General features: G+C 38.1%; 1 protein-coding gene across 1 annotated transcript in view; it reads right to left on the bottom strand.

Annotated features, from left to right (window-relative positions):
• Positions 1-1,418: 1,418 nt before the first annotated feature.
• The window catches only part of LOC6645858 (dendritic arbor reduction protein 1), a 34,658-nt gene continuing 13,742 nt past the window's right edge, over positions 1,419-22,334 (bottom strand). The window contains exons 2-6 of the mRNA XM_023177655.2: positions 10,334-10,952; positions 8,769-9,604; positions 7,852-8,635; positions 5,454-5,513; positions 1,419-1,703 (exon numbers count right to left, since the gene is read on the bottom strand). Coding sequence (XP_023033423.1) covers positions 1,516-1,703; positions 5,454-5,513; positions 7,852-8,635; positions 8,769-9,604; positions 10,334-10,952 — 2,487 coding nt within the window. The 3' untranslated portion in view covers positions 1,419-1,515. The remainder of the gene's footprint in view (positions 1,704-5,453; positions 5,514-7,851; positions 8,636-8,768; positions 9,605-10,333; positions 10,953-22,334) is intronic.

Genomic DNA, 22,334 nt, shown 5'->3' with positions numbered 1-22,334 from the left:
GATGGAACAGAAATATTAATTTGGCTCAACAGCTCGGAAGAGTCAATCTTACCATTCAAAAGTTTGTAAAGAAATGTTACACCAAGCATAATTCTACGATTAGTTAAAGAAGATAGGTTAATTAACTAAAGTCGACTAGAATAAGATGCAAGTTGTACCTACATATGTATGTACATACATATCTCTTAAAAAATAAAGAATCCTTGGCTTGTTAGACATTTTTATTTATATAATTATTACACTTTGTTTTTGGAATCATTTCCTGACACTTTGTTTTTGGATTCATTTCCCGAGCTGTTTTCCAGACATTTCATGATCTATAGTACGTTTTCAAAAGCATTTGGAGCATCTTTTTAACCCATATAACAAATAAATTCAGATTCCCAAAAGAAAAACTTAAATAAATCTACAGAGTATTTTGGAATTTTTCAAAAATTTTTATTGGATGGTTTTGTGCCAGCACTTTTTGGTGTTTAAAAACGATACATAGAGACACGCGTATATGGTAGAATACTATTAACTAATCATGGTTTTTTTCTTTTTAACTACAACTACAACTAAGACATATACAGAAAATAGATAAATTTATAGAACTGTGTGTGTGTGTGTGGGAGGGGGGAAGGCAATATACAACTATTGATGAAAACTTGATTGGTTTTTTTTTTCGATAGATGTATACAGATCTAAGGGGCATAGCTATATAGTTTGTTTGTTTTTGTTTTGTTTTTTTTTTATACACACAAGTTGTGCACAGCTTTTCCTTAAATGCATGTTACACAACTTATTTCGTTAGATTAAAAAAAAAAAAAAAAATTGATTGTATGTGTGCAGTATGGAATGAACATATTTTCTAACCTTTTGCTTTATTTTTTGTTTTGTTTTATTTTGTTGTCTTTCTTGTTCATTGAGTTGTTGAGTTTTTTGTTGTTAATTGGACAAATGCTTAGAACTAAGATATTTTGTTTTTTACTTAGCTTTTAATTGAGAGACATAGAAGGGGTGAGAAAAAGAGTGACAGCTGGGGAGGGAGAGAGAACGAAAGAGAGGGGAAAAGAAAAGTCAAATTTATTGTTGTAGCTATAACTTTAGCTTTCATTTTGGAAAACTGGGCATAGGCATAAATTTCGCTCTCTCTATATTTTAAAATCTTTTCCTCTCCTTTTCTCTTCATACTTCTACCTCCCTCTACCTCTCTCTCTCTATCTCTCGTTTTCCTTATCGTTCTCTGTCTAACTCTTGGTGATAATTCATTCTCATAGTAAGCAGTTTATGAGTGTGTATGTGTGTATGTGTGTGTGTGTGTTTGTCTGTGTTTCTTTGATTAGTAAGTTACATTTTACATACATTTAGTAGTTAACCTTTTTTATTTTAACTATATGAAGAAACAAAAAAAAAAAAAAATATTTTATTTAAGACACTAAACTAAAGTCCTTTGGATTGTGGTATAGTTGATGTTTTTGCTTCTCTGCGCAACTTCTTCTGCTTCAGCTTCCCCTTTGTCGTCTCTCATTTTTCTCATTTATTTTTCGGCAAATGCCGTTTCATATGCAATGCCAAATGATCACTTCGCGCAAAGCTACGTTCGCATACGATGCATTTGAAGGGCTTGGCACCAGTGTGTTTCCGATAGTGTCGCGTCAATTCGTCGGAGCGGGCAAAACGCCATTCACATTCGGGCCACTGGCAGGTATAAGGTTTTTCGCCTGTAAATAAAGAAAAGAGTGACGAAAATATGTTAATATCAAGAATAACTATTAACAACTTCTAGGCAAAACACAAAAAAAATCAAAAAAAAAAAGAAATAACAGAAAACAAAACCCAATCCCCAACAGAAACATGTTTCTTTAAACCAACCAACCGGCAGCTGTGTCCAAATTTTGGCATCTAACTTTTTTTTCTCTATTTTTTTTTTATTTCTGTATTTTATGGCACACGACTTGAGTTCGATGCTTCAGACAAAAGACATTTTCAAGTGAACCGGCAAAAGCCGGCAACTCTATGACTAATTCAATTCAAAGACAAACAAAAAGAGGGTGTGAGGGTGTGGATGGGGGGATAGGTGGTAAGGGGGAGGTATGATTATTATTATAGCATAAACATTCATGTTCAAATTGAAATTGTACAAAATAATTATGTAGATTCGAGATATTTGTTAAAAGTGAACTTGACATTTTTCATTTGAACGAATCGAATTGAATGCGTTTTGCATTTTACACTCAAACAAAAAATATATGAGACTATAACAATATAAAACTCAATGGATATCTTGTATTTCTCTCTGTGTAGAATTGAAATCGTCGAGTGAAATGAAAGGTTTATGAAATTATTGAAATCATTGGATTGTTCGATTTGATCTTCACTAGAAATTGGATATCTAATTTCAACTTGTGCACATCTTTAGGGCCTTTTCTCTCAACAATTAAGGTAAACTCGAAAACCTTTTCTCCACCACTCTGCTCTCTCGCTCGCTCGTTGAATGATCTCAAGTGGCACTCAGCTGACACTTTTGTCGGATTTTCGTATAGAAACTCAATACGAATGCGACTCGTGGCGTGACTTATTGGTTTATTTAGATCTCTTTTAATGAATTTAAGTGTTTCGAGACAAGATGCCCGATCATAATCACATAAAAAGAAAAAAAATATATAAATAAATAAATATAAAAATTTACCTAGACCAAAAAAAAAACACACAGAAAAAGGTTTTGCCTTTTTTTTTTTTTTTGGTGAGTCACAACAACATCGCACAGAATGTAAAAAAAAGAGTTTTTTAGACCTCCCCGCGACTCTTGTTCCGTGGGAACAATATTCGTACATATTTTTATGTGTGTATGTGTGTTTTTTTGGCAAAATGAAAAAAAAAACCGATTCGAAAACAACCACAGAAAGTTATGTAAGTGTTGTTTTGTAATGTGCGATGAACGCAATGCGATAAGCCAAAGCAGAATTACTTCATAATTTTACTTAGCAGTTGTTGTTACCGACGACGACGACGACGACGCCGACGACGACAAGAAAACAAACCAAATCACCCGGCAATGGCAATATAAATAAATTGAAAAGGCAAACAAAAAGGCTCTTGGATCTTGGAATCGGCTTGGTTTGGATTGAATCGAATCCAGAGACTTAGCTCAGTTCAAGCCTAAGGCAATATGAAAACTTTTTAGCTGGACTATGGACCACCTCCAGTTGCTGTCTGTCTGCCAGTTTAGACTCACTTGAAATCTCCCTCCCCAGTTACAGACTCAGTCTCAGTCTCAGTTGCAGTCCCAGGTTCCAGTCCATGGGCATAAAAATCAAATCAAACTAATTTATGGCAGTGCGAACATATTAGCAAACAAATCAGTACAAAATAAGCCAACAGCATCAACTCAGACTCAGACTCAGGCTCTTGAGCGGTATGTAGAGACTGCAGAAGGAGTCCAGCTCCAGAGGGAGACAACAGAAAACTGAAGATAGGGAAAATTTATGCGTTCGCTTGTTGCATAAAGATTAGTTACCCGGTGATTTTCTAATCGCCGACGTCGGCATAGGTCTTCTCCACCCCAAAACTCCATTCACCATCTCATCATTGAAGAGATTACAAAAGCAGAAAGCCTAAATAAAATTGAGAAATTTATGTGACTGACCAGAAAGGGTGAAATCGAATCATTGACTTTGATTAGAACCGATTTTCGATGGTTTTCCATTGTTCGATAGGGTCAAGTTGCGCCATTTGAATTAGAAATGAAATAAGCAAACATAAGATGAGATTTACTAAAGACATCTCTATGACTTGTTCAAATATTTAAACGAAATCTCAAAAGTCTATAGTCGTCTAGTACTTGGCATCATTGCTAATCAGCAATGACAACACTTAGCTGAGTGTTGGCGCCACAAGAAGCTACACCATGCAGCAGCTTTTAAATTGCATAAACAAAAAAAAAAAAATAGATGATAGATAGACAGCTAGATGGATAGATAGGCAGATAGATAGTTTGTTGTGAGCTATGAATGGAAGTGAATTCTAGGCTGGGTCTACGTTTCGTAGGTCTGGACGTTAACTAACTCAAAAGCCAAACAAACGGACAGCCATCAGACAGTAGCCCCACAAATGCTTCAGGTGGCTGTGGCCACTTGAAAAGAAAAAAAAAAACTACTACTACCACTACTACTGCAAAATTGCCAAAGCTAAAAACCAAAAGAGGTTTGAACTAAATGCAGAAAGACATGACCATTAGGCAGGTTAATTGAAGGCGGCGGGTTGGAAGGGAAAGGAAAATGGGTAAAGTAAGGTGAGAAACAGGCAGCAGGCAGCAGGCAGCTTAAGAAGGAGGTAGGAGATCGAACCGATCGTGTTTGGCCTTATTCTAAAGTAAAGTCAATTAAAGCACTTTTACCGCACACATACCTTAAATCAGTTAAAGTGCCAGACAACAACAAAAAGGGTGAGATCACCCAAGGTTTTTTTCTATGGAATTTCATAAAAGTTTACTCTCTGCGACCTTTTGCAAAAAAAAAGAAGCAAAACTCCTCCTCCACCTCGTGTCCTCCTGCTCTCCTTCATTGGATGCGTGCGTTGACGGGGCGTTAAGTTTATCAGTTAAGTAAAAATCAACGCAACGCAAAATCATAATAATAAAAATGTTTTTAATGCAGCATTTTAAGTTTGCGCATAAATCAGCTGGTCGGTCGGTCATGTGCGATTAATAAACCCAACATTCATTCGGTGGACAAAGAGTATAGAGAGGGGGAGAGATTTTAGGCAGGGCTGCGGCTGGGTCTGGGTCGGCCATCGGGAGGCATAAAACGTGTGGCCCATAAAACGAAGGCAGGTGATCAACATCAGCAACATCAGCTACAGCTACAGCAGCAGCAACAGCAGCAGCAGCAACATCCAACAGAGCGAAATATCCAACGGAACGTCAAGTGTAATCTGAGCAAGAAGGAAATGCAGGCCAAACGTGCGCCCAGCTGATGGCGTTGGCGATTGGCGATTGTTTGCGATGTTGCAACTGCTGACCACAAAACAGCAAACAACAACAACAAAAAACAAACCATCGAAATCACGATTTTTGTGGTTTTTCTGTTGGTCTTGTGGCACAGAAATTGAAAAAGCAAAACAAAAAAACTACCCAAAACTACACAAAAATATAGGCAAAAGGCGCTCGAAGCTCTCTCATGGCAAATTATGTGCTGGCAACTACAAATATGAGCTCGCGAATTAATCAAAAGCCTTTTTCCATAGTTTGTCTGACTGTCTGTCTGCCCACCGATTGCCCAACCATCAACCCAACCAGCCCAAGCACAGCTGACGCCAGTGGCTGATTTAACTCATCGGTGTCCCCCCCACCTGCCCCTGGTTCAGGACTAAATGGACAAATGTTGTGACAGTTGTTAACCAGAAGATACTTTTCATGTAGGAAGCATATGTAGGTGGATAATGACCAAAAAACAAAAGAAAAAGCAACTTACCAGTATGAATCCTTTGATGCGCCTTTAAATGTGAGCTTTTCGTATAGACTTTTGAACAACCTGTAATTAGAAAATGTATAAAATTAGTTTATTTTAAGGGATGTTTTTGAGGGTTTAGTACATGATATCACAAAAATCGTTAAGGAAATGATGAAACAAGTAAGTTTAAGCCGCTAAAGAAGGAAATCAAATTTAAATACTTCTTAGATTTTGAAGATTTCATATTTATTTTCGAAACAAATATTGATTTTTCTCTCCACCAAAATGATGATTTCAAAAACAAAAGCTAAGAACAGAGAATATTTAAGATCTATGTATGTATTTAAACGGAATTTCCTGTATAAAGATTTACAACGTCATTATTTAGTTAAATGCCACAAGGAAAAAGATTCTAGATTCTAGAGTAAAAGTACAAAATCTTGATTAGTGAGAATCATCAAAATGAGTGCCATACATTTCGCTGAGCCGCACCTCATAGACTGGGTCAGTGGGCGTTACCAAGAGAAAAGGAGATGAAAACTTTGTGGAGCCTTTTTTCTTTTTTGTGTGCTTTAATTAATGCCCATGAAAGATCGGAATTTTTTTTTGGCTGGTGAAAGTTTTTTTTTTTTTTGCACAGAAATTCACTTGCCCACGGAGACAGTGTGACATTTATGAGGCTGTTAAAAAGGATGCCCCCAACACGTACGCTCTAATTGAAAGCCAAAAAGGCAACATACCAAAACCCAAAAAAAGAAATACTGATACTAAACGAATTAAATAGCTAAAGAGCGAGGCAAGAATGTTGTATGACTACGACTACGGCTACGACTATGACTATGACTACAACGAACGATTGTTAGACAGTTAGAGTCAGTTGATTGGCTTGGTTAGATATCGGAGGATTGCTGAACTCCATGCGGACATAACTCACTTGGCATCAAGACTGGCACTGGCAGTTTACTGAAGTTTCTGCAGTTGCTATTGCTATTGGTATTGCCTGATGTCTGATGCGTGCGTTTATGGCATAATAACTTCATTTGGACAGCATTGCTGTTGTGCTATGTGCATTCATTGGAGTTTTGTCTAATATTTGTGGTCTTTGAGTTTTCTCAGTCGTTTTTCGTCTATCGTTTTCGTCTAAAAATGGCCATGGCAAACGTGTCAGACAATTGTCAATTATTTATTAGTGGCAACGCACGTAGTCGTCTAAAGTCTAGACAATGTCGGAATACAGTTGGGCCACTTAAGTGCTTTTCGAAGATGGAGATGGCGATGGAGATGGGGATCGATGGCGATCGATAGCTAATGTATATAGAGATATATATCTATATTTGACAGAGCATAGAATTATCTATATAACAAATTTTTTTGACGATGAAGGCTAAAGTGATATCATCTTAACGTAAATTATTAATGTGTTTTTATTTTGCGCTCTCTCTCTCTCTCTCTCTCTTTCTCTTCATCTTTCTCTTTCCCTTTTGAAATATTGGAAGTTTTAGAAACTTTTTGCTAAAAGAAGAAAAAAAGACAGGTAAATATATCTTTACTTTAAAGTTTGTCTAACTTTAAACAAATTGTAATTTCTTAGATCAAAGAGTTGCCTTTTGGTTGATTCTTAAATGAAAGATTTCCAAAGTTATCGAATCAATAAATCAGAAACGATTGATTTTTCCATATAGCTTTAACTTTCTACTGATCTTTAGAGAGAGATTGATTTGCCGTTGCATTGTTGTTGCAACGATTGCTGCTGCTGCTAAATGACTCAACTCAAGTTCCAAGCTCCAAGTTTTTGTGACATTGAAAACGCACTTGGCCATGCATAAGACATGCAACTGTAACAATAGACAGCCCACATACTATTACTGGGGGAGAGATATCTCTTACATAAATATATGGCAAATGCCTAATTAGAATTACAAAAAAGGTAATAGAAAAAGCGCCACAGCCAGCACCACCACCAATAATAATAATAATAATAACAACAACGACAATAAGCAGCGGGAACTGTCAGTGGCACAGCCAGAGGAGATGCGGACAACAAAAAAAAGTCAGAGAGAAAAAAAAAGATAATAAATAAATGTATAGATAAATGGAGAATAAATAAATGCCGATTGGAAAAACGCGCCACGCATGAGCAATGAGTCTCGCACGTGGAGTCAGCAAATGCCGAGAATGCCCAACGCAAAGGAATCGTTAGAGGAGGAGGGGAAAGTGGTGTGGGCAGAAGCGGGGGAGGTAGACCAACAACAACAACAACTGGTTGCTGGTGTTAGTTAGTTGACTTTGTTACGAAAAGTGTCGCAAAGCATGCGAAATGATAAACGAGACGCACATGCAACGAATGCCAAATGGTTGGACCGACTGGTTAGTTGGACGGACGGATGGATGGATGGATGAAACTGAATCTTCTACTCACCCACAAAATCACAGTGATGGATGCGACGCTTCTCCAGCTCTGGATTGTTGCGCCGATTATATCGCACCGTTCGCACACTCATCAGGCTGGCAATATGGGCCGGAGTGCCTGGCTGATGATGCGAATGCCGGCCACGTCGACCCGTTGTTGTTGTTGTCGCTGATGGTGGGGGTGGTGCGGATGCTGCTGATGCTGATTGTGATGCTCCTGGCAGTTGCTGCTGCTGCTGCTGCTGCACCACCGATGATTGCTGCTGTAAACCGGATGCAAGACCAATCACAGCTGATGGGGCTGTTGCATGTGTGGCGGGTGTTAGATTGGTGAGCGTGGTTGTGGTGGTGCCAGCACCACCACCAAGTAATTGCAATGTTGGCGCTGGATTCACTAGACTAGGACAAAGGCCTAGGCCAGCTAAACCAGCCAGGCCACCATGACCTTGCTGATACGGAGGCGGTGGTGTGGTGCGCCTTTGAGCCTGAGCGACAGCAGCAGCTGCTGCCACCATGGAGCTGCCGGGACTGCCGGGATCTGAGCTGGGTGGCGTCAATGGAGGCACAAACATGTGACGTGTGGCTCCTGCTGTTGCCGCCGATGACGATGACGAGGAGGAGGAAGAGGCGGCTGATGTGGCAGATGGTGTACTAGGTGCGGCTGGTGGGCAAAGTTGTTGCAATTGCTGTTGAGCACCAAGTTGAGCTGTGGGCGTGGCAGTTGTTGATGGTGTGACTGTCGATGAGGCACTTAATCCAGATGGCGGGTGTATTTGGTATTTGGTATGAAAGGTCTACAAACAGAGAGAAAGAGCAAAACCGAATGCAAGAGAGAGAATGTTAAAAGATGGAAAGTTTTTGTTTTTTTGGGTTTTTGTTTATAACGGAAAATTTCCTAATAGTTCTTGCCAATCTCTCTTAACTCACCTGACTGCTATGCCAGCTATAGCCATAACTGCTGCTGATGGCTGTTGAACTGCTGTTGCTGCTGGTGGTGGTATTGCCATTGCTACCGTTCAGATAGCCAACAGTTGATCCGCTGGTCAATTGAGATGCGTATTGTTGCTGATAGGAGGAGGTGGAGTTGCTGCTGTCGCTGGTGGCTAACAGCTTTGGGCTATTGCTGCCACTGTGCTGCTGCTGATGGTGTTGCTGCTGGTGTTGCTGTTGCTGGTGTTGATGTTGTTGCTGTTGCAAATGCAATTCAACGACATCAGCAGCGGGTGGCAGACCAGACAGCGCCAGGCTTGGATGATGCTGGTACAAATGTTGCTGTTGCTGTTGATAATGTTGCTGATAGTGTTGCTGTTGTTGTTGTTGTTGCTGTTGCTGCTGCTGTTGTTGCTGGTATTGCAATTGCTGATGCTGTTGATGTTGTTGTTGGTGTTGAAGGTGTTGCTGCTGCTGCTGGTGTTGGTGTTGGTGTTGTCGCTTTTCTGTTTTTATCTCCAGGGGACTGAGCAATGGTGTCGAGAAAGTTTCCAGCAGAGTATCATCTATTGCTTCCATTTTGACCTGCGGCAACTGAGATGTGGCATTGTCCCCATTGTTGTTGTTGTTATTATTGGCACTTGTATTGTTGTTGTTGTTATTGTTGCTGCTATTACTATTGCCACCACCACTATTGCCATTACTTGCACTCAACATGAGCGCATTCTCGGGATCAATATTTTGTATTGAGGTAGCAATATCATCCCATAAAACTGGCCGCTGATAGGGATCGTCCAATGGATCCGCGTAGAGAGCCTCTTTGTTTTTGGTTTCTGTTTTGATCAAATAGAGGAAAACGCTATATAATCGACACACTAATATCTTATGCAAATCCAAACACACACACACACACGCACACAGCAAAGGGAGGTATTAATAATGTGTACACACACAAGAAAAAAAAAATCTCGCATATGCATGAAATTTATAAACAGATGTTGATTTGTTTGACTATTTTTAGAGAGAGCTTCATGAAAGACTTTTCGGATTTTGACATCGGCCCAAAAGCACTGCCATAACTATAATAATATTATGAATGAACGAACAAGAAAGAAAATAAAATAGATGCTAAGGAGGTGAGGTAAGTTGTCTTTGGCTCAAAAGTATTTTATTAAGATTATTTGAATTTATACTTAGCAAAAAAATAGAAGAAAAAAACTCCTGATTTTTTAAGCTAAAGCTCATTGAGAGTTCGTCTATGCCCGAATTCCATCAGTTTTGGTCTAATCTTAGAGTCTGGTTCATTGCGATTTGTTTCTGCTGGTTTCAAATTTCACATTTTGGACCATAGAAATGAAACGAAACGTAACGAAGATCAACCTAAACAAGTTGCCAACAGTTTTTTATATATGTATTTTTTTTTTTTTTTTGCTATTGACTTGTGAGATTTCACCATGCGTGTAATTTTGTCAGACCTCCGCCTATAGACCCCTCACCCCACTCCCTGGCCAACCTAACCCCACTCACATACTCTCTATATATGTGTCTGTCATTTTACTTACCATACAAATATTCCTTGTCGCTGCTTGTGCTGCCCGTAGTACCACCACCATTACCACCTGCTCCTCCACCGCCGCTGCCTCCTCCAGCAGCACCACCACCGCCGCTTGACGCACTATAAGCCAATGCCACATCGTAGGGCGCTCCATCGTATAACGGTGTACAGCCATAGGCGGAATTTGAGTTTGAATTAGGTGAGCCGGCGGGTTGTTGTTGCTGTTGCTGAGGCTGATCACTGGCATAACTCGCTGATGATGGCAATTGCCACGACGAGTCGTTGTCACTCTCACCGCTCTGCAAACTATGCGAATGCTGATGCAAATGCTGATGATGATGCTGATGTTGATGCTGATGATGATGCTGATGATGATGCTGATGGGAATGATGATGCAGGTGTTGATGATATTGCTGATGATGATGTTGCTGTGGCTGCTGCTGCTGCTGATGGGCTGAGACTACATTATTGCTGTTGGTGGGTGTTGTGCTCGAATTGCTGTTGTTGTTACTATTACTATTGGTGGCCACAGTCGCTGTAGCAGCCAATACTTCCAGTTCAACATCGGCCGGTTCGATTTTATGGAGACGTCCCATCAGCTCATGCCGATAGTCCAGTTCCGGCGACTGTAAAGAGAGCAAGAGAAGAAGGAGAGAAATTGTTAGTAAATTGTGTGTTATATGGCCCATCAGGTAATCAGAGACCGACCCCAAGACTCTAATTCCAACTGAGTCTCTCTGTCGACTGTCGACTGTCGACTGTCGAGTCTCTGTCTTGCTATGCTCTGGCTTCTTCATAAATTTTGATTAAATTTTTATCGCTGAACAAAAACACTTTGAGCATTATCTTTATGCTCTCGTCTGCCATGCAAAGATCTCAGAGCAGAGTCTCAACTTTAATTTTAACTTCAACTTCAACTTTAACTTTAACCATTTTCCTTTTCTCTTTTCGTTGTTATTTCTGTTTTTTTTTTTATTGCATTCTTCGCTTCAATTTAATTTGATTTTGCACCGAAATTTGTTTTGTAGATTTGTCGCCTGATTATTGTTTGATTTTGATTTTTTACTGCCCAACCAACCAAAAACAGCTCAAAAGGAAATGGCCAAGACACCAGGCCCAAGATGAGGCAGCTGCTCGGTAGGCCAACAGAGTTATCTTCAGGGGCGGGAGGAGGTGGTGGATTGTGGTGCAAGTTCGTTGTCAATGTATTTTTTTCTCAAAACAACAGACTCTGATGTTGAGTGTGCAAATGAGTACAAATAGAAACGCGCTAAAGTTGACGCTTTTGTTATGCTAAAAATCCGCTTATCGATTCTTTATTTGATCTTCATTTTTGTGTATACATCTTCTGCTGTTTCATCCTTCTCCATCTCTTCCTCTCTTTCTCTCCACTCTATGCATAAATCTGCTAAATGTTTGTCAAGTTGTATATGCCAGTAGTATAGTAGGCTTGAAAGTTGCTAAGACAAAACCAAACTCTAGATGTGTGAAAGATTTTGATTGGAGGTAAAAGTGTCAAAGTGATGAAAAGATCTACACTTGAAGAAACTTGAATTTATTTTTCATTTTTTGAAATCTTATGCCCATTAGAGGTATATATTTTAGTTAGAACGACCAATTGTCATATGATTTATAAATAATTTATTCTACATTTGTTTCAATTTAAGTCTTAGAGTCTTGTATCTAAACATTTTATTCAAAAAATTGCATTACTTTTGCATTAATTGCAAACTATTACAAAAATTTTGGTTTTTTCCAAGTGTAAATACGGTGAAATTCAACGCAAAAGCCAACTGAATATATCAGTCGTCATCGGAAGTCTATATGTTTTACTCGCAACATCTCAATTCTATTTGCTTTTTGAAATAAAACTTTTTTTTCTTTCTTTCTTTTTGTCTATAAAATTTGATAGCCTTTTCTTTGATTTAAGTTTGTCATTGTTGTTGTTGTTGTTGTTTTGCGTTGCCTTGTTTTGTTGTTTTCTTCTAATTTATGACAACACTTAACGTTGTTTAGGCAAACATAATAATCATTTGGCAAATTAGTGAAATTTTTTTTTGTCGTAGCAGCCAGCAAAATGTGAACGAACGAGGCTTTTCACATGCAAATGATGTTAGGCTGTGTGAGAAAGAGAGGAGACCCAATATATCAAACAAAGTGTCGATCAATAAAAACCAAGCAACAAACAGCGACAAATTTGATATATATATATATATATCTACATATTGTATTTTTACTGAACAAAACGAAAATCTGAGTCAATCCGAGAAATGCTCAACACTGAGTCATTCAGTCCTCCTTCAACATCGGCAACTCGTTTCTTTTTTATGAGCTGAAAATTTACGAGCGTGGCAAATTATTTTAGCTGCAATATTTTTGCGCCAGCATTTTTCATTTTATTTGGTTGTGGTTTGGTTTATATTTTTTTTTATTTTTTCTTCTTATTTATTTATTTTTTTTTTTTTCTTTGCCATTTTTCTGTTTTGTTAGTATGAAAAATGTTTGCTCAACTTGGCGGAGGTCAACATGGCGTGTGATAATTTTAATAGATTTTCGGTTTTTTTTCGGGTCGAATGAGTAATGTGTTGGTTAGGATTTTTGTGTGTGTGTGTGTGTGTATATACATATATATATTGGGCTCGTTTTCATTGAGATTTCCACGAAATTCAATTGATTTTTCCAATGCGAGTGTGTGTGTGTGTTGGTGTTTGTTTGTTGTTGTTTTTTTTTTTCTCTTCTTCTGGTTTGGCAAAACGTTCTGTGTGGGGCAACTCCAGGGCACATTTAGTGGGCTTCACACGCAAATGACCTCATAAAAATGCGTAACGCATCGCGTTGAAGCGTTGCGGAATCTTTAAGTGGTCCTCTACCCACCCTCCCCCTTCAAATACCTGTCCTTCTGCTGCCATCTAGCCACCAGCCGTCTAAACTGTGAATGGGCATTAGTTCGATTGGACTTTGAGGTAACTTCACTCACATACAACAAACGGTAACTGGGTACCTCACTAAATGTCTGCCTGACACATTGACAGGCCCAGCAACAACAACAATAACAACAATAACAACAACAACAATACCAACAACGAACATGAATTTCAATTATGAACCTGTTCTTTTGGACATTTCTTCGCCAAGTTCTTGGGTGAAATTATGTTCAGGTACTTTGTGTTTATTTTTTTTGTTTTTTTTTTTTTTGTTTTGTTTTAATGTTTTCTGCAGCTAAAATTTTTGTTTCTTCTGGCACGCCAAGTTATTTATTTATGTATTTATTATTATTATTATTATTATTCTGAGCTTCTTCTTCTTCTTTTTTTAAACATTAAAATGCCGTTGTCAATAATCGCGTCGAGTCAGACAGAAGCAATAAATGGTCAATATAACAATTTGCATATATTGAGTAGAGAAATTAAAATGTTTATACGGTAGGTGGGGAGGGGGAGAGTAATGAAAGGGAGTCAGGAAAGGGGGAAAAGTGATGTGGTAAGAGAATGGGGGGGCAGAGTAGGTGGCTGGGTAACGGCTTGTTTGTCCCGATTTTTGTGAGTTATTGTATTTCTCTTTGGTTTTTTACGTTTTATTATCATTTTGTTTTTTTTGGTTTACTGATTTGGCCTATTTTGTTTGCGTTTATGACGTGATTTAGGTAGCTAAATGCTATAAAATTGTAACCCGAAAACTGATTAATATATTTTAACCAATGCTGCCCAATGAAATGCATCAAATATTCCAAATAGATAACTATGGAAAATAGATTTTTATGGAATATCTGATTGCCTTAGAGGCACAGAATGCTAATTGATATATATATGTGTTTATTTGATTTAATACTCCGCCCCCAGGAAAGTTAAATAATCACATTATTCAGAATTTACATTCAATAGGAATCGGAACATAAAAAAATTACAATTACTTGAAGTTAAACTGAAGTTCATGAGAAATTTAGCAATAAATTGTAATGGTTTTTTATACTCTGCGTCTTATATGGGAGATCTTTCCCATATATATACTAACTTTCGCTAATGCCCGCCATTATTGAATGGTAAGAAACATAAATCCAATTTGAATATTCCTAGGCAAGCAAACAAATTGATTTGCATCCTCAATTTATGAAGAATTATAACCACCATTATTTGATCTTAAATTTTTTTATCTTTTGCCATCAAAATTTTGAAATTTATATTGTGTGTGTGGGGCGCCCACTTCACTCCTTAGACTATATACATACAAATCGGCATTTGTTTGTGGTGAATTTTTATAACCCCATAGAAAACAAATTCTTGAACCATTTAGGCATTTAATTTATTATCTCCCGCACAGTTGAAATGCTTTTGCTTTTGTTATTGATATTATTCGGACTCATTTCTTACGAGTTTTATGGGGTAGTTGGATTCAGATTCAGAAACAGCTCACAGCTCACAGCTCTGGGAGATACAGAAATATGCGGAGCTCCAGCATTGGAGCAAATGGGGAGACATTTATGATCAGCTTTATGCGCAGCTGTCAAAAATCTCGTAGACGAGAAAACGCAAAATGGCCAATTTTATGGCTCAATACGAAATCAAATGAGCGTCTATTTCTTTAGCTCTTTTGGTGTCGTTATTATTTTTTTCGACTCTTTTTTTTTCTCCGTTTTTCTTTGGTTAAATTAATAATAATAAAAAAGACAGTTGGCAATTTGACATCTTTTTTTATACTATTTGGCATATTGATGGCTATTAATAGATAGTCAACAGGCGGGGGGGACATACAAAAAAAAAAAAGAGTAAGAAATGCCGTGAGAGTTAAAGAGGCAGAGAGGGAAGCGAGACGTATCAAATTGAAAAGAAATGTCAGGCAACGGAACGATGGTGGGCGGAGATGGGGAGGGGTAGTAAATGAAGAGACTCTTTAAAATGCAAAGCGGCAGCCACCGTTGCCAGAGGGGAGTACAATAAAAGTAACAGCAACAATACAGCCAACAACAACAATAATGGAACATAAAATTTATTAATTTTTATAGGCATTATTTTCTGTTTGTCTCTGTGTGTGTGTGTGTGTGTGTGGCTTTATATTTCCCTGTTTGATCATTTTTGTTGTTGTTGTTGTTGTTGTTGCTGCTATCTTTTGTCCAAGTGCCAAATTTGGTTTGAACGCACGTGTGTGTGTGTGTGTGTCTTTATGAGAATGACCACAACTGTGATGTGTGTACACACACAAGCATATATGTTGTATGTGCGTGGTGTATGTGTGCGTGTGTGTGTGTGTGTGTGCGAGTTGTGCTTTATTTTGCATATTTTGTTCGATTTTAAATGAAGTCACGTTGCAATCGTAAAGTTGATATTTATGTTTGTCATTATTTTTTATGCTTTTTGCTTGTTTTTCATATAAATATAAATGTTGTTGCTGTTGTAGTTGTTATTGTTGCTGGTGTTGTTATTTCAGTTTCTTACAACAAGTACAACAATGTTTTTTGCGCCGTCTTGTGGCGTTAAACAATAGTTAACAACTTTATTTGTATGTTTATATGCACTTAACGCTCTCGACCATTAAAAGAGTCATAGGCAACTGCTCCTCACGTTTCTTATTTGCCATTCACCTGAGCTGTAGGAGCTGAGGAACTGCCAAAGTAACATGCAACATGCAACATGCGCCCCAACCACACACACACACACACACACACACACACAAGCTTGTAGTGTGCCTGCTTCCATCTGCATCTGCAGCAGGAGCAGAAGCTGCCACAAAACTCATCAGCAACTGTCAGAGTCTTGAAACAAAAACACAACAAAAAATAAAAATAAATAAGAAAAAAGATGAAAAAATAAAAAAACGAACAAAAAAAAAAAATACATAACTGAAAGAAAACGTTTGAAATGTCTATGAAAAATCACCAAAACGAATTGTTAAATAGCCGCAAAATGCACTGAAAAACGGGCCATGTCTAATTGAAGCGAACAAAATTTGCAACAAAAATAACAAGTAAAGTGGAAATATGTATGTATACAAATATGGGGAAATGTAAATGGAAATAAACTAATGCATTTTCCTCACTGCTTTGTCATAAGCCGACAAAATAAATGCATGGGAATATAACAAAACGGAAAAACTTACAATTAAGTTACGAGAAAAAGGATGCAACATCAAAGATGCTCTCCAAATACTAAAAGAGTCTAAAGCGCTTGCCACCAATGATCAGTAATACATAAAACTACTCGTAATGATCATTTTGCCTTTGGCCTGGAAGAATCTAATACGATTCTTCTCACCTTCTGATTGTGGTAAAACCAAACCGACTTCATTAACGGCACGTGCCAGCTATCGCATCATCATTCGCTTACATTCCAATTGTAACCCCGATAATAGAGAAGAAAAAAAGTACGATTTCTGCTTGATAAGACACGCTTTAATCCGCAATTCATAGACCAACAAAACAATGGCAACATATTTCAATGTATTCACCGGATAAGAAGCCAACAACAAAACACACACACACACACACAAAAACGAGACCCCAAAAACCTTCTCCTTCAATGCCACACGCCTGCCGATTAAATGCCAAAAACAAAAGTAATTGCTTCAAGTGAAAATAAAAGAAAAGAAAGAAAACGAGTCAAGAGGCAAGAGAAAGAACCAATAAAAGCTATCACAAGAGTGAGAACGAGAGAGAGAGAGGGAGAGGGAGAGAGAAATGTTTGATAAATCGCAAAAAAAACATCAACAACATTTCTTTTGCTTTTGTTAAATAATCGCTGAATATGGCTTATTGTTCAAACACAAAAAAAAAAAAAAACCTGCCCCGAGGGCAAACTTCAATTGAGTTTTGAGTGCAAAAAACAAAACAAGGCAAGAAAAAAAAATACTATAGATTTTATATTTCCTGAAATTTGTTGTATAAAATGTTTGTTAAGGTGAAATAGTGAAAGTTTTTTTTTTTTTAATTTTTTCTTTTTTTTTTGGATTTTATTGTAGCCTCAACTCCAGCTCAACCCATTGGCCTGTGATTGCAGTCAGGAAATAAACAGTTAGAACAAGTTCGTTGTCTAAGTCTTTTGATTTGCAATGTCAATTGAACAAGTTTGTTGCCTAAGTCTTTTGCTTTCCAAATACCAATGAAAAGTTCGTTGCCTAAGTCATTTGATTTTCCCCTGTCAAATGGTAAAAAGCTGATTAAAAATGATAAAAATAATAAAAAAAAATAAATAAGTTTGCAACATTCTAACAAAAATTGTTAAGGTCCATGAGAAAAAAAGAAAACAATTTGCATAAAAAAAACCAACAACAACAAAAAATAAAAGAAAACTAAAATAAACTGAAAATAAAAATTGCTGGCAATCATTTTATTGGACTCCAAGTTGGCTCGTAAATCTTGGCACAACGAGTTTGGTCAACCAAATGGCAAAAGAAGAAGAAGAAAAACAACCGAAAAAAAAACTATGCCAAATATGTTTTCCGCATTTTCTTCTTTTTTGCATACGCCCCAAAGTCGCAGTTGGAAAGTCTACCTCTGCCTTAGCTTGTCGCCAAATCAGCATAGCAAATCAAATTTGGAACAGTAGTTGGTGCTTGGGTGTGTGTGTGCGAGTGTGTGTGTGTGTGGAGTGGAGTTTATTGCTGCTTGGAGCTGAGAAGAGAGTTTGAGAGCTTAGCCTTAGTCCAGCAACAAGTGCAGCCCATGCTGAACATGCGTTTTGCATCGTTTCGGTTTTTTTTTGCTGTTGTTGTTGCTGGTCAACTCCTTAGCCCCCTTGAGTTCCTCTATTTAAATGTCACCCAAACTAAAATTACAGTCTTCCAAGACGAGGAGTTTTCAGTTTTGGGTCTGAGTCTGGGCTTGAATTTGAGTTAGAGTTTCAGTTTGGAAGTCACTTGTGTGTTGGCGATTTGCAGTCAATTTCTTGGAATTGATTTTTCTCCAACATTTGTGAACTTAAATAAGCAAGAGAGGCAGAGGAACGGACGAGGCAGCCTTTTTTGGCTGCGATTTTGTGACAGGGTGTGTTTAATCGAATGTGACATGCCCTACAAAATGCAACGAAAGAAACACACATAATGAAGAAGTAATACTTTGTTTGACGGCAGAAGAGAGGTATCCCTAAAGTCTAGGCATTTTATGTGGCATATATGCCAAGTCATAGCTCAACTTTATTTTGTTTTTGTTGTACGTTCGTTCAACATTTACTTTTATTTGGTTTTCCTGCAGGCGTGTAGGTATTGACAGGCCGAGCGGCTACCTGTTGCATCTAGCAACCATTCAAGCAACTGCACAGACTCTTAGACTCAAACTCTGACTCTGACTCTGACACAGCAGCAGACCAAAAAGTGCGCTGCAGTGCATGTTGAAGCAACAACAACAACAACAGCCTATACATGGACATGAAGAATCATTTACACGCGACTAGAGCAGAGAATTGTAAAGCAGAAGCAGAGGCACAGGCACAGCACAGGCAGAGGCAAAGATTATGGTACGGGTGTATCGGGGGAATGGCGAAGAAGGCGAAGTTGATTTTGTTTATTTGCTTGTCGCCAGTCTCATTTGTCGGCACAGCTGGATGTTGCCTTTGGCACCAACTACACAAAAATTGTTCAACGCAGAAGAACAAACTCACCTGTCTGCAACATACAGCCGCTACATGACTGCCTTATACCCGCCCAGCCCGCTCGCTAGCCCACTAAGCTGCCGCCCCCAACCCTTTTTACACCTTTATCTTGAGAGTGAACTCATCAATTAGGCAAAAAGCCGAGGTAAGCTCATAAATATTTAATGTGTATTAGAGAGAAAATATCGTCGAGAGGCACAAGCATCAGCAGAAGAATTGGAAATCTGAGAGAGGCGAGGTGTCAATTTGACATAAATGGGTTTCGGTTTCGGTTTAGGTTTAAACATTATTTCTTTTTCTTTTCGTTAGGAGTTATTCTTTTTGGACTCTTGATGCTCGTGTCGTTTACATAATTAAATGGGGTCTTCCCCCTGCTCCCGCAACACACTCGTCTTCTCAATCTCTGTCTTTCCTTCTCACTCATTCTCTAATCTAAGCTATACGCTGTGCTGCCTTTAAACAGCCTACACATTTTCTCTAATCTTTGCTGAGGCGCTAAGTGGCTGGGCAAACAAAACAAATCGCATGCACAAATCTCTCGAAAAGGTGTTAAAAGAAAAGCATGAAACGTTTATCTCTTCGCTTTCTCAACCTCGCCAGTTCAGTCCATTAAAAAGTTGCCCGTCATCAACACAAAATACGGAGAAGGGGTAGTATATAAAAGGGCAGCTGCAAAAAAAAAACCAAAAAGCCGAAATGAAGAGACCCAAATTCATCATCAACTTCTTGACCAGTCTAAATCATCATCATAAATTAGTTAATACGCCCCCATCATCATGAAGATGATGATGATGATGATGATGACGAGAGACAGACCCTCAACCCTCCATGAAGTTCATTGAGTACCGGCTTAACCTTGCCTGCCTGCCTGTCAGCCCTTCTTTCCCTTTTTGTGCACCAATTTGACGTCATTTGACTTTGTTGTTGCTGGTTTGCCCCTTTTTTCAGTGCCTTTTTCATTAGCGTTCGGGTTATTAACCACCTTTTTGTTAACTTACCCTCGCTATCTCCATCTCTCTCTCTCTCTCTCTTTCCATGTGCGTGTGTGTGTGTATGCCTGTCCTTTTTGGCTTATTGCCCTTTTGGTCTCAGTATTTTTAACACCTTTGTGACTCTGGCGTGTGCTCTGGGTCGACGCGTGCGCGTGTTTAAAAGTCAATGTGGCAACGTTTCGTCAATGTTTTTCATACCCAGACCATAAAAAATGAGACACCAAATGAATGTATGTGTGTGCAGGATGTTTAGTTTGAGATATTAATGTGTTTAGTCAAAGTCGAAATGGTTCCTTAAGCCTTCAAGATAGGGCCGCTCTATTTGCTTAGTCAATCTTTGTCCCTGATTTGAACGAATTTTATTAAAAGTGCATTATTAATTGCAAAATCTAAACTCGAATTTTGTTCAATATATCAATCGGTTTTAACGATTTCCATATTAAATCTTATATTGCCAAATTCATTTTCAAAATCATCAAATTAATTGTAATTCAATTTGGAATTGCAATTGGAAGTTTTTATTTTATTTTGTGATTCATTTTGTTGCAATCTATGTTGCAATCCCAACCCAATTCAAGCCACCTCCAAATCCAATCCACACCACAGTAGACCATTCCACATCTATACAATTCTTGCTGTTCAATGGACCTTTTCAACTGCCATTCATTATGCCACTAAACTTATTAGTTAGCTACAAATGTGTCTCCTCAATGTGTCAGTTAAAATCCCCCAAAGGCGGCATAAATCACTTGCCAAAACGGCAGCAGCTACCAAATAACAACAATTGTTCAGGCCAAAGCCACAGCTAAAGCAAAACCAACAACAACAATGCCCAAGACAGCCAAAGAAATGCGTTAATCAATGCAAGACCCAACAACAACATCAACACAACAAAGTCAAACCAAAAATGGTCAAAGACCAGCCCACAAAAAAACAAAAAACCAAAAAAAAAAAAAGCAACCAGAAAAGAGTAACAAAAAAAAAGCATTCAACGGCGACACGTGAATTTTAAGCGGGTGATGTGAGTTGCGGAGGAGAGGGGTCAGCGTGGTGGGGGTGGAGGGCGGGGGGCAAAGACAGCACTTGCTAAAATTTTGTTCAACTTCCTCATTTAGCAAAAAATAAACTTTATACACATTTGTTAATACAATTTTTTTTTCTCCTCTCGTTTCGTTCCTCTCTTTCCTTTTTTCTTTTTATTTATTTTTATTTATTTTTTTTTTTGCTTCTCGCGAGAAGCTGAATCGCACTTCATTAAGGCGTAAGAAAACCAACAACAAAACAACAATGTTTTTTATACATTTTTTTTTATTTTATTTGTTGTAAAAATAACAGAAAAAAAAACCAACAACAAAAATGTTAAAGCTTAAAATATTTGCGCTTTTGTTAACGAGCAGTAAAAAGGCAACAGCAGCAGCAACAACAACAACAGCAACAACGCGTTTTTTTTCTTTTTTTTTGCGTTAATGATGCACATTGTTCAATGAAAATGAAAGCGACTCAGTTGAAATGCAGTTGAATGCCAAACAGGATGGATCCCAGGGATGCAAAAAAAAAATGAATGCAAGGAGAAACTAACACACATCGATTGAAAGAGAGAAAGAAAAGTAAAAGAAAGCAAAAGAATTCTACAAAACGAATAAAGAAGTTGATGAGGAACAAATTAAATTCCTGATTGCCCAAAAAGATAAAGATAAGGAGAAAAGCTTTCAAGTCTTATCAATTGAAATAGACTCCAAAGATTTGACGATTAAAACAATTGAAAAAGTTAATTGATATGTCGAGTATATATAGAAAAGTTTCTACTAGATTCCATCTCGAAATTATTCTGGTAAATCGTTACTTTAGACAGTTGAAGCAAACAAACAGTGATCATTTAACAAGGTTGACTTTCATTCCTTTGTTATACATTGTTTAGATATAGTAATTCAAAGGGAATTGTCTTCTGAATTGGGTTGTACATTCATTCGTCTGTCTGTATGTATTTGTGTATAGCAATTGTTCGTTTTGCCCAATTACCAAATTTAGCTCTAACCATATTTATGATAGTTGTATCTTTCTCTCTCACTTATGAACAAATTGTGCATCCCTCTTGACTTTGTTGCACATATTTCATGTTGCACTTAGTTGTTATTGTTGCAAACCCACTGACGTCAATGTAATCCTCTTTCATCCTGCCCACCCTAAACAAAATGATGTTGCTGTTGCTTCACCGTTCTCCGTTCTCCCTTCTGCAGGTGGGCGTCAATTGGAGCAGCTGCAGAGCACAATTCAAAATGATTGCCCGCTTCCTGTTCCAACCGGGCGCAACCACACACACACACACACACACACACACACACATACATTGAGACTTGAAGAGTCGCTGCTTCGAATGCTCAGAATGAAACGAATTATGCACTAAGCGTTTGTCATTACAATAAATTTCGCATATTGTTCG

Source organism: Drosophila willistoni (genome assembly GCF_018902025.1).
Source record: "Drosophila willistoni isolate 14030-0811.24 chromosome XR unlocalized genomic scaffold, UCI_dwil_1.1 Seg8, whole genome shotgun sequence".
In the NCBI taxonomy this organism is placed as follows: Eukaryota; Metazoa; Arthropoda; class Insecta; order Diptera; family Drosophilidae; genus Drosophila; species Drosophila willistoni.
Note: the sequence above shows the minus strand (reverse complement) of the source record. Positions and strands in the feature narration are given on the sequence as shown.